The following is a 17,609-nucleotide window of genomic DNA, read 5'->3' on the forward strand; positions in this document are numbered from 1 at the left end:
CCAGCTCTCACCACCTCAGAAGACTGAGCCTAGGGACTTATCCAAGAGGAGGGGGAAGAGCAGTGGACAGGTCCCTCCAAGATTGGAGTGCCAGGGGCTGCAGATGTGGATACTGATGGGGCCGGGAGTGTACGGAGGGGGGAAAGGAGGTACTGGGGATCGATCCTAGGGGCATTCTATCTCCGAGCTACACACGCAGCCCTTATTTTGTTATTTGGAAACAGGGTCTCACCAAGTTGCTAAGGCTGGCTGCAAACTTCAGTCCTGTCTAAGCCTCCCAAATATTGGGAGGTATGCACCACCATACCCTCCTAGGGCTGGAACTTGATTGTGCAGATATTTTGGTGACTGTCCAGAGGGTCCCACGAACACTACCACACCAGCCAGTGCCGGGACACAGAGTGGCCTGATGGCAACCATCCCTCTAGTAGTAGAGTTCCTTGTCCCACCAACCTGGGGGAGAGAGAAAGGAGACTCAGTGCTGGGGGTGCTGGTCGGAGGGAGCAAGGGGCTTGGGTTATGGAGCAGTAGTGGCTTGATATGGATGGTTAGGGTCTTGGAGGTCACATGTCAAGAATCAAAGGTCAGAGCAGCATGTCTGAGAATGTTTTAGCCCCAGGATCCCCAGTCTCTGCACTTACTCCCAGGGCAACAGCGAACTCCAAGTTTGCGGATCTCATCATAGATGAAGATGAGGAGACCAAAGGGCATGGGGACCAGCCACCACTGGAACCTGAAGGCACAGGCAAGATGGCAGGGTAGAGGCTATCCCCAGGTCCCACATCCCTTGTCCCTCTGCTCACACCTCACAACCCCTCACCGAATGGGCATGAAGTTGAAGATGTTGGGCATGCCGGGGCAGTAGCACAGGAAGCAGCCGATGCAGACCTGGAACACGATGGCGATTACCAGGATCTTGTTCCTGTGGATAGGGCAGGATGGACAGGCTCAGGATAAAGGCCACTGGGAATTGGCAACCAGATAGAAATCAGGGTGCTGGGTCAAAGTAGGTCAGATGTTCAGGCAGCAGGGAGATATAAAGGAACACTCCAGTAGCAGGAGCTGGCATGATCAGTGGGGGACCCCTCCCCCCTTTTCAGTATTGGGAATAGAACTCAGGGGCATTCTAACTCCAAGCTATACCTCCAGCCCTACTTTTTTTTTATTTATTTTTGAAACAAGGCCTCACTAAGTTGCAAAAGGCCTCACTAAGTTGGCAGTGAACCTGCAATTCTCCTGTCTTAGCCTTTCAAGTACTGGGGTTACAAGCATGCGCCACCACATCCAGCTGTGACCCCCTTTTTTGGGGGGGTATGGTACTGGGAATTGAACCCAGGGGCTTTCTACCTCTGAGCTATACCCCCAGCCCTACTTTTAATTATTTTATTTGAAAATGGTCTCACTAAGTTGCTGAGAGCCCCCAAGTACTGGGATTACAGGTGGGGCCTGAAACAGTAGGAGCAACTGGCCAGCTGGGAAGTGCTGGGATATGTTAGCACCTGGTACACCATTTCTGGTGCTGGTTTTTGCTGGCTGTAATAAGCCGTGGTCAGGATCAGAAGCAAGTTGTGACCAGGGATTAGAGGACAGGGTGGGGCAGGGCTAGGGCCAGTGGGACACCTGAAGAAGCCTTGCTGGAAAGCAGAGAGGCGGCGTGTTTTGCGGATGAGCACGTCAGCGATCTGGCACATCTCGATGCTGATGAAGAACACGGTGTAGCAGGTGTACTGCTGGTACAGGCGCTGCCCGAACGTCTATTGCCAGAGGGGAACAGAGAGCTTAAGCCCAGACACAGAGCCTCTGCTGCTCGCCAGGCACCAAGGCCTTGGACCCAGGAAACCCTAAATGGTCCCTTCCCCTCATCAGAGGCTGGGCTGGGGCGAGGTCATGCAGCATCTGCCAGCTTTGTGGGATCCCTGAGTCCAGCAGAGCTTAGATGGCCCTGCCCAGGGAAACGGGCCAGACTCCATTGCCTTCCCAATGAAAGGAAGCACGTAGAATTTCCTGGGCACCCAAAAGAAGGGGCCCAGGAAAAGGGAGTCCTGAAGCAGGATTGTAAAGTCCAGTGACTCCAAGGGCCAGGCGGATGGCAGGATGAATGAGGTGAACCTGTAGGGGACAGAGGCCGGCCACTGCAGACCCTTTCTTCAACACAACTAACTTAGCAGCTAATTGTGTGGAGAATAGCTACTCCATCCTCCGGTGAGCCATGTGGTAGGTGGTGCTCAGTCTGCATGATGCATCAGACTTCTGGGAAGGGCTGCTTAAAACACTTCCCCACCTGTCCTAGAAGTCAGGTGGGGCCTGAGAGTTTTCATTTCAAGTGAGTTCTCAGGGGCTACTGAAGCTGCTGGTCCAGGAACAAACACTGAGGTAGACATTTGTATTATCCCCAGCTTACAGGCGAAAAGGCTAAGGTACAGAGAGGCAGAGCAATTTGCCCAGGGTCACACAGCTTGTGGGGGAGCAGTGCCAGATCATGAATCCAGGCAATCTGTCTCCAAAATCTACTTTTTTTTTTTTTTTTTTTTTTTTTTTTTTTGGTGGTGGTGGTACTGAGATTGGAACCCAGAGACTTTCTACCTCCAGGCTATACTCTCAGACCTATTTTATATTTTTATTTGGAAACAGGGTCTCACTAAGTTTCTGAGAGCCTCACTCGGTAGCTGAGGCTGGCTTCAAACCTGTGCAATCCTCCTGTCTCAGCCTCCCAAGCACAGGGATTACAAGCATGTGCCACCACGCCCGGCTCAGTCTACATTCTTAACCCAGACAATAAATGATTTATTTTTCCTGATCTGTAATGTGTTGCTCTTTAGGGCAAACCTAATACATCTGGTAGCCACATCAGGCCTCACTGTTAAAACCTTCACTGCAATGGGCTACACACACTGACACTGTAATACTTGGAAAATAACAGCAGAGAGCTGCTCTACACCCAGGAGAACAGAAAGAGGGCTTGCCTGCAGGTGTGAGCAGCAGAAGCAGGGGGTGGAGCCTGAGACAGTATAGGAAGGCTCCTTGCCCCTAGAATTGGCAAAATCTGGGTTCCTGGGGTACGTCAGCCAAACAGCCCCAGCTGGAGCAGTGAGTGCAGGCCACACAGGCAGGTGGCACTGGGGAGGAAGGTGGGGCAGGGAGGCTCACCCACTCCTGGCCATAGCTGTCTTGCAGATCTTGTAGATGGTGGTCTTCCCACTGTGGCCTCAGCCCCACACACAGCAGGGGGAACCAGCCCTCCTGGGCCATGGCCGTGAAGTAGTCAGCAAAACCAGCAAATGACTGGATGGCACCTAGGAAGAGGCAAGAAGACACAGGAAGGGACAGGGACACAGGCACACAAAGGTCAAGGACATACAGGATACAGAGAGACAGGAACACAGACAAGGGGCTCGAGAAAGATCATGGGAACACCAGAGGGCAGAAGAGCAAAGAGTAGGGACAGGAGAACCAAAAGCAAATTGAAGCAGTGGCCCAGACTAAGAACAGAACGGAAACCCAAGATCGCACACAGACACCAAGCTCAGGAACAAGCTGGGGAGCTCAAGGCAGGCCAGCACTCTAGTCAGATGGGGGTGGGTATGGGGGGCATCCTGCCACCAGAGAGCCTGGCCCACCAACTCCAAAGGCACACACCAATCTGGAAGTAGGAGTAGGCAGCCAGGGGCTCATTGACCAGTCGGTCACGCCTTGGGTTCCGCGGACGCAGGTGCATGATGTCACTCTCAGCCTTCTCATACGCCAGGGACACCGATGGGAACTGGCCAGGAACAGAAGGAACAGGGCTGAGGGTTTGCCAGGACCCTTGACCCCTCAGCTCTGTAGTCACCCCTACAACCTCTGGGCAAGAGCAGAACTAAGATTAGGAGGTGGCACCTGCAGTGACCACACAGCCACACCTGCCTGGGCACCCTGAGTCCTGGTGCCCATCTCCATAAGGATGTCTGCTTTTATCCTCTTTCCCTCTTCACCTTTCTTCTCTCTGTTGCTCCATCTGGGCCCTTCTGTTTCTCCATTGTTATCTCTTATTCTTGTTTCCTAGTCCTGTTCTAGCTTGCTCCTCCCTCTGTGTGTGTGTGTGTTTGTGTGTGTGTCTGTCTGTCTTTGTCTCTGTCCCGGTTCCCATGTCTCTTGTCTCTCTATTTTTCAATCTCTTAAGTCAGTGCCTGCATCCCCACCCCATGCCCCACCTGTGTGTGACTTCAGAGTGGACAGACCTAGTACTGAGGTACCTGACTGGACTCAGGTTGCGCTGTGCCACTTGTTACCTGTGCGCCCTGGGGCAAGCCACTGAGCTTCAGTGAGCTTGTCAGTCAAGTGGGGACCATGACAACACAGCCCATCTCACAAGGTGGTGGTGAGGACATTAAGTAAATTGCCATGGGCCCAGCAAGAGTAAGCGCTAAACCAACAAACAAAATATCTCCAGGGCTGTGTCTGTGGCTCTTGTCTGTCTGGAGGTCTATCTGAGGGGTCTGTGTGCCCGTGTCTAAGGATGTCTGTGATCCACTTTGGGCCAGCTATCTGTGTCTGTCAATGTCTCCTGATTCCCATGCGTATCCAGGCCTATCTGAATGCCTACCTGTGCATCTGCCTGGCTGTAGGTCTGGCCCTGCATGCCTGCCCACCTGTGCGTGCATTTTGGGCTGTCTGCTGATGTATGCACATGTCTGTGTCACTGTGTCCAACTGTGCACACAGTGCTCTTGATCCACCATGTCCATCTGTGGGCATATGTCTGGATACTGTGCGGGGTGGGCACTGGGACCATGACTCACAATGTCAGTGCAGAGTTCTATGAACAGGATGGTGATACACCCCAGGGGCAGGGGCACGCTGACGGTAATGTAGATGAGGTAAGGTGTCAGTTCCGGAATGTTCTTGGTCAATGTGTAGGCAATGGACTTCTTCAGGTTGTCAAAGATCAGTCGGCCTGTGGGAGTACAAGAGGCACCTCAGTCTCCTGGAGGCTCCCTTCCCACTGTACCCACACAGCCTGCCCCTTCCCTGGCCTGGCCCGGACCCTGCTCCACGCCTGTCACAATGGAAGCAAAGTTGTCATCCAGCAGGATCATGTCGGCCGCATTTTTAGCAGCATCCGAGCCGGCGATGCCCATGGCTACACCAATGTCTGCCTTCTTGAGGGCTGGGGAGTCGTTCACACCATCCCCCGTCACAGCCACAATTGCACCCTACAGGCAATGGGTGTAGGTGGTCAGCGAGGCGCCAGCCTGGCCCATCTGCCCCCCTCCTCGGCAGGTCTCACCAGTCGCTGACAGCTCTCCACAATCACCAGCTTCTGCTGGGGACTGGTGCGAGCAAACACCATCTCAGGGTGGGTGCGCAGTGCCTCAACCAGCTCAGACGGGTCCATGTCCTTCAGCTGCATGCCATTGATCACACAGGCACGGGCGTCCCTGGGGAAGGAGGGTCTCGCTGGGGGTTCCGCCTGCACGGTGTGTGGGGAGAGCCATGCAAAGGGCTGTGGGGGCTTACTTTCGATTAACCTGGTCCACAGGCACACGGAGGCGGGCAGCGATGTCCTCCACTGTCTCACTGCCTTCCGAGATGATGCCCACACTAGCTGCAATGGCCTTGGCTGTGATGGGATGGTCACCTGTCACCATGATCACCTGAGGGGGGGACCAGCAGACCCTTGACCCCTTCAGATAAGCCCAGTCTCCCTGCCCTCCCTGCTAGACATCTACTGGTACACTCGTTTATTCATCAAATGTGAACGCCTGCTAGGTGCTTGGGACAAGCACAAAAATCCCCATACTTGTGGAGCTGACATTCTGGCAGGGGAGACAGAAAGGCAAAGGATCAAATACAATAGAAGGAGGGGAAATGGGCTCAGTGAAGGAAGTAATGGCTCAGTTCAGTGTGCTCAGGGAAGCCTTCACTGAGAAGCTAACATTTCAGAGGAGACCAGAAGGAGGCGAGGGAGTTAGCCATGTGGAAATCTACAAGAAGAGCTTCCTGGCAGAGGGAATAGCAGGTGCAAAGGTCCTCGGTGAGAACATGACTAAACTGTTGGAGGAAAAGGCATGTCCCTCCCGCAGGGAGAACAGCTTGGCTGGCGTGAACAAGGGCAGGGGGCTCAGAAATGAGCCTAGAAAGGTAACTAGGGCCTTACAGACCCTAGGAAAGGCTGGGGCGTTGCTTGCTCAGCGGGGGCTCTTCCACCCTTGACTTGTCACTGTTCCCCCAGGCCACTGGTTGAAGTGAGGCCCTTGGCCAAGATTGGGCAGGTATTCTGTCCTTCAGCCACAGTCCCTGCCTCAACTGTGTTTAAGGGTGAACATGCTGTCCAGTCTGACAGGACAAGTAAGCTGTAAGTCAAAGCTGCTGGAGGTGGAGACAGGTTGTCATCGTTACCTGCCCACCTGCTTGAGAATGTATATAACCAGCAGAGAGAAAAACAGAGCTGAGTGAGACATGAAGCAAGGCAAATTTCTAAAGACACTGAGCTCCTGCACCCAGCCAAGCCTGGTTTCATCCCTAGAACTTGCCAGTACTGTGAATCAACATGTTTGGCTCAAGCCAGTTTCAGGTAGGTTTCCACCATAGGGTCCTTCATTCCCAAATACTGCTGCTCTCTGTCCTCACCCCGACCGGTCCTGGCCCCACTGACATACCCGGATACCTGCTGTGCGGCACTTGAGCACAGCATCAGGAACAGTGGCCCGGGGTGGATCGATCATGGATACGAGTCCCGCAAAACAGAGGCCGCTACTTGGAAAGTTCATGGCCTCCACATCGAAGGCATAGCCAGGTGGATAGTCCTTCTCATTCAGGTAGAGCTGGCAGAAGCCTGGCCAGAAAATAGGGACGTGAGAGGAGTCCTGGGCAGGCCCTTCCCTGGCAAGGCCAGGAGATGAGTAAAAGGACTAGGTCCTTGCACCAAGCACTTGCAGATGAACAGCACATTACCAGGCCCCATCCTCACAGCCACCCTGGAAGGCATGTACCCACGTGCAGATGAGGAAACCAAGGCCCTGAGAGGGAATATTTCTTGCCAAAGATCACAAAAGAAAGTCAAAAAGCCAGAATTGAAGCCAGCCGTGATGGCACATGCTTATAATCCCAATACTTGGGAGGCTGAGACAGGAGGATCGCAGGTTTGAAGACAGCCTCAGCAAGTAGTGAGACTCTCATCAACCTAGTTTAAAGACCTTCTTTAAAAATTAAAAAATAGGTCTGGGAGTGTAGCTCAGAGGCAGAATGCTCATTAATCCCCAGTACCCAAAAAAAAAAAAAAAAAAAAAAAATTGGGGTCAGGCAGGGATTGGGTGAGTTAAAGGAGCCAAGACAAAAGCTGGGGGAGGTGAACAAGGATTTGAGGAAGTCTTGAGGCAGGGACTGGGAGGTCAGGGGTCAAGAGGAAGGCACTGGACTATGGGGCAAGGAAAAATAAAGGAGTCCCAAGTCACATGAGGATGCTAATGGTCAGGGTGAGGACCAGAGAAGGGGGACAGGATGGGAATCGAGACTAGCTGAGAGAGAAAATCAGGTCTGAGACAGAGAAAGTCAAGGGTTATCAGCTGTCAGCCAAGGATGAGACAGCAGAGGGTCAGTCCTGGCCAGGAGCGCCGGGCAGGATCAGTGCTAGCCCCTCTCGCACACAGTCTACCGCGACCCGTCACAAGGCAGGTCTTACCCAGCACGCGTTCACCCAGGCCTCCCAGGCTGAGGTACGCAGTCTGGAAAGCCTCGCGCCATTGCTCGTCCAGCGGCAGCTCCTGGCCCTTGATGAGGATGGAGCTGCAGCGCTCCAGCACGCGCTCGGGGGCGCCCTTCATCACCAGCAGGTGCCGCGTGTCGCGCGGGTCCTCCAGCGTGTGGATGGACAGCTGCGGGGGGGGGGGGGGTGAGGGCTAGTGGTGTGCGGGAGCGTCTTTGGTGGAGGCTGAGGGCTAGAGCGAGGCTAGGGGCAGAGTTAGCGTCCTAGGCGCAAAAAGGGTGGTCAGAATTTGGATGCGGAGTTGGGCTGGAAGCTTGACCTGACAGCTACTCATCGCGGAGGGCCTGACAGCCAAGATCCCCCGCCGCGGAGACCTTCGGGCTGCGAGGGGGCTGCTGTGTGCAAGTTGGGGATGGTTTGGGGCATCCCGCAGGGACCCAGAGTGTAGACCTGCCCTGAATGTGGGCGGGGCCTGGCGTGGGCGGTGGGCGGGGCTGGCCTGCAGCGGCTCACCTGGAACTTGTTAGTGGAATTGAAGGGAATCTCGCAGACTTTGGGGAAGCGGTCACGGTAGCCCATGGCATTGCCCAGCGTCAACTCCGAGAATTTGAGCAGCGCAGTCTCGGACGCGTCTCCGATCACAATACGCTAGGAGCGGGAGCCAAAGTCAGAGTCCGGCTTTACCAGGTTCCCGGCAACCCCTGGACGCCCCCCGCATCTCACCTTAGGCACCGGCACTGTGTCCTGGCCAGACTTGAAGGCAGCGCGGTTGCACAGGGTGAGCACTCGGCACAACGCCCGCCAGGTCTCCGAGGACTGGTCAAAAGTCTGCCCTGGAGACCAGACGCCCGGGCTGGAGCCTCCAGAGAGCTGACCTCCCAGTCCTTACCTGAGCCTCTCCCAGGGTGTTCAGGTTGGAGTCCCCTCCCCAGGCCTGGTTGGGACCCAACTCCTCACATGCAGCATGAAGCCCTCTCCAGATCCACGCTCCTCCACAGCTCCCATCCCCTACCCATAAACGCAAAGCCTAACCCAGCCTCCCTGCAGAGCTCCAACAGCAGCATCCTGGCCCAGCCCCTGCCCTCCCACCTCCACACCTGACTGGTCTTCCGTGGTGTCCGCAGTGTGGATGTGGTTATCAAACCAGAGATGGGACACAGTCATGCGGTTCTGTGTGAGGGTCCCTGTCTTGTCAGAGCAGATGACAGAGGTGGAGCCCAGGGTCTCCACTGCTTCCAGGTTTTTGACTACACAGTTTTTACTGGCCAGCCGCTTGGCTGTCAGGGACAGACAGACCTGGGGGAGAGATGAGGACTCAGGTGTGGGGACCTATCCCTGCTTGCAGTTCTGCAACGCTGAGGAAGGCTTTACACCAGCCACAGCACTGCAAGTACAGCATTCTTCTGCCAACAACAAAATAACAAAAGCCAGCTTCCTCATGCCTCCCGGTCCATGACCAGCTTGGGATGCCTTCCCCATCCAGATACTCTCTCTGAGCTGTCCCAGCTCGGGTCCTCCTCCTTCTTCCTTTTTTTTTTTTTTTTTTTTTTTTTGGTGGTACTGGGGTTCCTGGAAGCCCTTCTACCTCCGGGCTACACTCCCAGACCTATTTTTACATTTTTATTTGGAAACAGGGTCTCCTAAGCCAGCACGTGCGGCTGGCTTCGAACCTGCGCGATTCTCCTGTCTCTGCCTCCCAAGCGCGGGGATTACAAGCGTGCGCCACCACGCCCGGCTGGGCCTTCTCTTATAAATACAATTAAAATGAGTAAATGAGCGGGCGTGGTGGCGCACGCTTGTAATCCCCTGCGCTTGGGAGGCTGAGACAGGAGGATCGCACAGGTTCAAAGCCAGCCTCAGCTACTTAGTGAGGCTCTCAGCAACTTAGTGAGACCCTGTTTCCAAATAAAATATAAAAATAGGTCTGGGAGTATAGCCCAGAGGTAGAAAGCCCCTGGGTTCCACTCCCAGTACCACCAAAAAAAAAAAAAAAAGAACCCCAGAAGTCCTGCATGGTAGCACATGCCTATAATCCCAGAATTTGGGAGACTGAGACAGGAGCACTGCGGGTTCAAGGCCAGCCTCAGCAACTTAGCAAGACCCTGTGTCAAAATATAAATAGTGCTGGGCATGTTGGCGCATACTTGTAATCCCTGCTCTTGGGAGGCAGAGACAGGAGGATCACACAGGTTCAAAGCCAGCCGCGCTGGCTTAAGAGACCCTGTTTCCAAATTTTAAAAACTATAAAAATAGGTCTGGGAGTGTAGCCCAGAGGTAAAAGGATTTCCAGGAACCCCAGTACCACCAAATAAATAAATAAATAAATAAATAAATAAATAAGGAGCTGGGCATGGTGGTGCACACTTGTAATCCCAGTTCTTGGGAAGCTGAGACAAGAAGATCTAGGTTTGCAGTCAGCCTCAGCTTAGTGAGGCCTTCCTCAATTTAGTGAGACCCTGTTTCAAAATAAAGAATAAAATAGCGCTGGGGGTGTATCTCAGAGGTAGAATGCCCCTGGGTTCAATCCCCAGCACCACACACCCAAGAAAATAATAATAATAAAATGGGGCTGGGGGTGTATCTCAGAGGTAGAATGTCCCTGGGTTCAATTCCCAGTATTCCCAGTACTGAAAAAAAGAAAAACATGCTTCTGGAGTCAACTTTTAGTACCAAAAAGAAAAGAAAACAAGCCCCTGATTCCCTCCTCCCCCAGAAAGGTCTTAGGCCAAGTGCCAGCTGTTGAAGGTCTGGTTGTTACACACTTGCAGTTTACACCCGACCTCAGCCTCCTCTGCTCAAGGACCCAGCCTGTCCACCTCTGAGCCCTCATGTGTGGTCCAGGACGTCACCCAGAGCAGATGAATGTCCACTAGATGGATGGATGTATAACGGGGGTGAATGGACAGATGGACAGGTAGTGGGGTGCTGGGTGGAAGCCTGGATGTATGAGCAAATAAATGGACAGGCTCTCTGCTCCCTGAACCCCCACCATCCCCTACTCACTGTGACAGTGGCTAGCAGCCCCTCAGGCACATAGGCCACCACAATGGCCATGAAGAACACCATGGCCCGCAGGAAGGTATAGCCAATGCACATGGCCACCACAAAAAACGTAGCACCAAAGAGGATGGCCAGGCCAGCGATGATGTCCACAAAGTGTTCAATCTCTATAGCAATGGGCGTCTTTTCATTCTCCACCCCTGAGGCCAGAGATGCAATGCGCCCAATGATGGTGCGATCGCCGGTGTTCACCACCAGGCCCTGTGCCGTACCTGCAGAGGAGGAGGAGGGCGGCTCACTGGGGTGGAGAGCCACAGAGGCAATGTGCTATGAGAAGAGGGTGGCAGCCACAGATGAGAGAGACGCAGGTGCCCCGGAGAGGCAGCAGTCACGAGGCGGGAGGCATGTGCCACAGAAGAAGAGCCACCAGGGGTGGGGACAGGAAGCGTGGAGACAGTGTGGCTGCTGGGTGAGTGGGAAGGGGCTTCACAGACCCTCAAGACACATGGTGGAGAAGAAGGCAATGTTGCGGGTCTCCAGCGGGCTCTCGTGCGTGCACTCGGGGGAGCGGGTCTGCGGCTCAGACTCGCCAGTGAGTGAGGAGTTGTCCACCTTGCAGCCCTGGGCCACCAGGATGCGGATGTCAGCCGGCACGCGGTCCCCACCCTTCATCTCCACCAGGTCCCCCACCACCAGCTGATCTGCGTTGATCTGGAACTTGTCTCCATCTCGGATCACAGTGGCTTGCTGTGGGGCAGGGGCAGCAGAATGGGGCAGAGATGGGTGGGGGTGCTGAGTGTGATAGGGATGCAGGGAAGTGACAGATGGGGAGAGCTGAGGCTCTGGGGGAGACAGGGAGGCTGTAGATGAGGGCAGGTTGGGCCTGATTTGAGGGCCACAGAGAGAGGCCTGGAGTCTGCTGGGTGGGTTTGGAGCCTCTGGAATCCAGAGAGGACAGGGCCTGGGTACCCACCTGGGGCACAAGGTTCTTGAAGCTGGCGATGATGTTGGTGCTCTTGAACTCCTGGTAGTAGCCAAAGCAGCCAGTGACCACGACCACGGCGATGAGGGCCAGTGCCAGGTACAGCTGCCGGAAGAGGAAGGAGGCTGGGGTGTGTGCCCCCACGCCCTAGTGCCCTGGTACACTTGGGGTCACCTCCATGGCTTCCCCACTCTTCCCTGTGGTATGAGCCCCGGTCCCCGTATTCTGCATACCCCCACATTCACCTGCACTGAGTTTTCAGTGCCTCATGCCCATGTCACTCTCCTGCGTCCTGGGTCTGCCATGTCCCTATATCCTGTGGCTTGTGCCCCATGCCAGCATGTCTCTTGGTGTTCTGTGTCCCCCAAGTCCTGCATGGCCCATGTCCATGTCTTAGCTTTCCTCATGTTTCATATTCTGTGTTTCCATGTCCTCTGGGCCCACCAGTCCCTGTTCCTCACACCCCCATCTCCAGGTGTTCGTGGCTGTAGGCTCTGCTTCATTATGTCATCTTCTCCATGATCTGTGTGCCTGTGTGAAATTCCCAGCCCCTGTGTCTCTGTACCTCTGAGTCCCTGTCCCATGTCACCTGCCCTGTGGCTTTTCATGCCTCTCTCCAATGTCACAATCTCTGAACCCCCATGTCCTCTGTTCTGACACTATCATCTAGCCAGGTCCCTTGTCCTGTATCTCCACTTCCTATGTCTCTGATCTTGTGTCTCATGCCTCATGCCTTTCTATGTGCTGTGCCCTGTGTCTCGTGTCCCTGATGTCCCATGTCTGAGGCTCACCGTCCCCACAGCCTGTCCTAGGTCCTTGTGTCCTGTGTTTCCAAGGTCATATATCCTACATGTCGCATTTCCATGTCTTTATAGCCCACCTAGGTCCCCCCTCATTCAAGACTCATCCCCAACGTCCCTGTGTTCTGTGTCTTGTGTGCTTGGTTCTATCCCATGTCCCTGTGGCCCCATGACCCCGTGTCCTTGGGCTGACTCATGTCCCTGTGTCTCCTGTATTCTGTGACCTTGTGTCTATCCCATGTCTCTGTGTCTTCCATCCCCCAGGATCCAAATCTCAGCTGCATCTCTGTGTCTGTATCTGTGTCCTGTGTCCCTTTTGCCCTGAGTCCTGGGCTCAACAGCCTCTCCCTCAGGCCCCCTGTCCTGTATCTACCCTGCAGTCCACCACTTACATTGTCGTCGGTGGTGAGGTCGCCCTCACTGGCCTGGATGGCAAAGGCAATGAGGCAGATGGCTGCAGCCACCCACATGAGGCACTGCAGGCCTCCTGCCAGCTGCCGGGCAAACTTGACGTACTCCGGGGTGCCCCGCGGTGGCCTCAGTGCATTGGGTCCGTCCCGCAGCAGCAGCTCAGCAGCCAGGCTCGCAGACAAGCCCTGGGACAAAAGGACAGAGTTGGGGTGAATGATGGAGGGCCCAACCCCACCACGCACTCCAGTGCTGCCTCTCTCCTTCCCCATATCCTCTGCCCTTGCCCCTACCTGTCTCTCTTCTGATCTGCTTCTCTCTATCTCTTGGAGTTTAACCCTCTAATGCCTTTCTCCCTAAACTCTCCCCCTCTCTCTGTGTCCCTCAGCCTGCACCCCTCTTTCCCTCCCATGCTCCTCCCGACCCTGCCCCAGCTCACCTTGGTGGCACTGGTCCGGTACTTCTGTTCTAGCTCCGCCACGGACAGCTGGTGGTCATTCTGCGAGGTGGGGGACAGAGAGCACTTGCCCTCTGGCCCTCGCTGCCCCCACCCTGGCCCAGTCCCCAGTCCCCAGCCCCATGCTCACGATCTCCATCTCCTTCTTCATGTTCTCCAGCTTCTCCTTCTTCTTGCCTCCCCCAGCACCTGCCTTCTTCTTGTTCATCTTGGCAGACTTGTCTCCACCAGGACCAGACCCCAGCTCCACTGAGTAGAGCTCATAGTTCTCCTGGGAGATGGGATGGTGCAAGGGAGGCGTCAGATGCCCCTGGGACCCCTGCCCATACCCACAACCCCTGACCCAGGGCCCCACTCACCGTCTTCCCCATGGTGCCAAGCGTTCTGTCCTCCTGGGCCCAGACAGGGACTAGGGCCTGAGCCAGCCCTGATATACCCAGGGAGGCAGGGTGGAGCCAACACAGCTGATTACAGCTGATTACTGGAATCCTTGGGGTGCCCTCCAGGCCTGGACAATTCGGGCATTTCCAACAGGGCTGCCCCTACCTGTCCACATCCCACTGCAGCTTATACTCACATCAGGAACCACCGGTAACCCCCACAAGGAGAGCAAACATGTGGTGCTCATTAGGCACCAGGCACTGTGCTTCATGTTTTAACTCTGTGGGGGAAGCGGGGTACTGGGGACTGAACTCAGGAGTGTTCTACTTCTAAGCTACACCTCCAGCCCTTTTTGTTTTGCTTTGAAGCAGAGTCTTGCTAGATTGCTGAGAGTCTTACTACACTGCTGAGACTGGCCTTGAATCTGCAATCCTCCTGTCTCAGCCTCTCAAGTACTGAGATTATAGGTGTGGGCCACCAGGCCTGGCTATATATTAACATATTTAACTTTTCAATGACCCTTGAGGTGAGGACTCCCGTTACAGGGGAAACTGAGGCACAGGGGGTCAAGTCACTGTGGCCCCAAGCTAGGATATGATAGTTAGGTCTCAGAACCAGGTAGGTCAGCTGCAAAGTAGACTCTTAAAGATATAAAGCATTCCAGATGTGGTAGCACATGCCTGTAATTCCAGTACTTGGGAGTCTGAGACAGGAGGATCACAGGTTTGAAGACAGCCTCAGCAAATAGTAAGACTCTCATCAACCTAGGAAGACCCTGATTCAAAAATAAATTTAAAAACCAGGCGTGGTGGCTCATGCTTGTAATTCCAGCATTCGGGAGGCAGAGACCAGAGGATCGCAGTTCGTGGACAGCCTCAGCTACTTAGCGAGGCCCTTCACAACTCAGTGAAACCCTATTTAAAAAATAAAAAAAACTAAAAAATAGGCCTAGGGGTGTAGCTCAGAGGTAGAATGCCCCTGGGTTCCATCTCTGATACCATACACACACACAAAAAAAAAAAAAAAAAGAAGAAGAAAAAATAGGACTGAGCCGGATGCAGTGGCGCACACGTGTAATCCCAGCATTTGGGAGGCTGAGACAAGAGGATCACAGTTCGCAAACAGCCTCAGCTATTTAGTGAGGCCCGTTACAACTCAGTAAGACCCTGTTTCAAAACAAAGAATAAAAAATAGGGCTGGAGGTGTAGCTCTGAGGTAAAAAGCCCCTGGGTTCCGTCCCCAGTACCAAAAATAAATAAATAAATTATATATATACATACATATACATATATATATACATATATATATGGCTGGGGATGTAGCTCAGAGGTACAATGTCCCTGGGTTTCATCCCCAGTAACAAAATTAATTAATTAATTAAAAACAAATAGGGCCCCACTTCCCCAGGCAGGCCTCTTAGGGCAGCAGTGAGGGGTTGGGCTAGTAGAAGGTGGGTCCTTGGCCCCATGGGCGGGTGTGTTCTGGGGCAGGTGAGAGCAAACCTGATTAGATAATTGCCCTGGCAATGTCCTTCTCCTTGGAGCAGGTCACCTGGGAAAGTCGAAGCTGCTGTGCAGCTCCTCCCCACACTCACCCAACTGCCCACCCCAGCCTGCTATAGGAGGTCCCAAAAGAGGATCGACAAGGGGTGCAGATGTGCTGCCTGGCATTGCCGTAAGACCACTAGTGTACTGACTGAGCTTTTATATTTTTTAAAAAAAAATTTAAAAACATAATAGTTCCTGCAACATCTGGCCCCACATCACTCTCCCACCTCAGTCTCTGGGATAGCCCTGTGGGTACCAGCCTCCATGCTGAGCTTTGTAAGACCAAAGCCATTCCTGCTTCAGGGCCTTGGCACTCGCAGCTCCGCCTGCCTGCCTGCCTCCCTCCCTCCCTACCCCCCTCTCTCTCATACTGGAGATTAACCCCAGGGGGTATTATACAGCCTATCTACGTCCCTATTACTTCCTTTTAATTTTTTATTTCAAAACGGCCTCGCCGGGCATGGTGGTGCACACTTGTAATCCCAGCATTTGGGAGGCTGAGAAGAGAGGGTCACAGTTCTCAGACAGCCTCAGCTACTTAGTGAGGCCGTTTGCAATTCAGTGAGACCTGTTTCAAAATAAAGAATAAAAAATAGGGCTGGGTGTGTAGCTCCAAGGTAGAATGACCCAGGGTTCCATCCCTGGTACTACAAAAAGAGAGGAGAAGGAGAAGAGGAGGAGAAAGAGGAGGAGGACGAACGAACGAGCGAACGAACGAACGAATGAACGCCGGGCGTGGTGGCACACGCTTGTAATCCCCGCGCTTGGGAGGCTAAGACAGGAGGATCACACGGGTTCGAAGCCAGCCTCAGCTACTGAGTGAGGCTCTCAGCAACTTAGTGAGACCCTGTTTCCAAATAAAATATAAAAAAGGTCTGGGAGTATAGCCCAGAGGTAGAAAGCCTCTGGGTTCCACCCCCAGTACAGAAAGAAAGAGAGAGAGAGAAACAGGGTCTCACTAAGTTGCTGAGGCTGTCCTTGAACCTGTGATCCTCCTGTCTCAGCCTCCCAAGTGCTGGGGTCATAGGCATGCACCACCACGCCCAGCCTGGGACCCTCTTCCTGAGCTATCTGCTTGTCTCTTTCCCGCCTCTCCTGAGGATCCTCCCTGTTGTGATGTTGTACCCATCATGTTTCCTCCCCTCTCTCTGTCTCTACCTGAATATTTTATTTGTCTTTGCTTGTCATCCATCGATCCCCACCAGAAGGAATTGGTTGTATTTGTTGCTGTGTTCACAGTCCCAGAACAGAGCCCTTCAAGCACACAGTAGATGCTCAATAAACACTGTTGAGTGTTTAATAGGTTTTACTTGCTGATGGTGAGGAATACCCACTAACCAGCCTGGCACACTACGCAGGCCCACAGAAAGTCTCACCAAGTACCAGACACCAAGCTTGAAGCAGGCAAGACCCTCAGACCCCCATTTTGTTTGTTTGTTTAGTGATATTGGGAATTGAACCAGGGGCATTCTATCTCCAAATTATACCCCCAGCCAGGCGTGGTGGTGCACACTAGTGATCCCAGCAATCGGGAGGCTGAGACCGGAGGACCGCGGTTCGCGGACAGCCTCAGCTACTTAGTGAGGCCCTCTGCAACTTAGTGAGACCCTGTTTCAAAATAAAAGAATAAAAAATGGGGCAGGGGGTGTAGTTTGGAGGTCAAATGTCCCTGAGTTCCATCCCCAAACCTGCAAAAAAAAAAAAAAAAAAAAACCAAATTATACCCCAGCCCTTTTTTATTTTTACTTTGAAACAGGGTCCCCCTAGGTTGATGAGAGTCTCACTGCTTGCCAAGGCTATTCTGGAACCTGAGATCCTCCTGTCTCAGCCTTCCAAGTCCCGGGATTACAGGCATGTGCCACCATGCCCGGCTTTCCTCCCCCCATTTTGTACCTTGATGCCTCTGTCTGGGAAGGCTGGGGAGGCAGCAGGTGCACAAAACTGTCTCCAGCCCCTCCATCCTGGCCCAGCAGCCCCTGTTCCCCAAACACCAAGGTTCTAGGGCAGCTGCGGAGGTCCTGTCTACACAGATTAGGAGACTCCACCAATGAAGTCACAGATGGCAAGACTGAAGAACCATCGCTGGCAGCAGAGGGCTGGCTAAGACACCTTAGGACCTCGCCCAAAAAAGGCCGTCTCTGCCCTCCGCTTGTCTTCTCTTCTTACTCTCTTCTCCTTCTCTTTCTTCTCCTCCCTTCCTCCCCCCTCCTTTTTCTTTTTCTGTGATACTGGGGATGGAACCCAGGAGTGTTCTACCTCCAGGCTATTCCCCCAACCCTATTTTATTCTTTATTTGAAAATAGGTGTAGCTTGGAAGTAAAATGCCTCTGGGTTCAATCCCCAGCACGAAC

The 17,609-nt window shown here is 53.7% G+C and overlaps 1 protein-coding gene across 1 annotated transcript; it reads right to left on the reverse strand.

Moving 5' to 3' along the window:
* Positions 1-424: 424 nt before the first annotated feature.
* ATP4A (ATPase H+/K+ transporting subunit alpha) lies at positions 425-13,701 on the reverse strand (the record flags this gene model as incomplete). The annotated part of the gene is made up of 22 exons (XM_080703562.1): positions 425-453; positions 642-733; positions 821-922; positions 1,621-1,754; positions 3,148-3,293; positions 3,637-3,760; positions 4,778-4,932; positions 5,023-5,191; positions 5,266-5,416; positions 5,496-5,632; positions 6,638-6,813; positions 7,660-7,852; positions 8,197-8,331; positions 8,407-8,516; positions 8,781-8,979; positions 10,687-10,955; positions 11,178-11,430; positions 11,657-11,770; positions 12,858-13,061; positions 13,313-13,372; positions 13,461-13,601; positions 13,690-13,701. 22 exons carry the CDS (start codon positions 13,699-13,701, stop codon positions 425-427), a joined length of 3,105 nt encoding a protein of 1,034 aa, XP_080559688.1.
* Positions 13,702-17,609: the final 3,908 nt, after the last annotated feature.

This window comes from Muscardinus avellanarius, assembly GCF_963383645.1.
Source record: "Muscardinus avellanarius genome assembly, chromosome: 10".
Lineage (NCBI taxonomy): Eukaryota > Metazoa > Chordata > Mammalia > Rodentia > Gliridae > Muscardinus > Muscardinus avellanarius.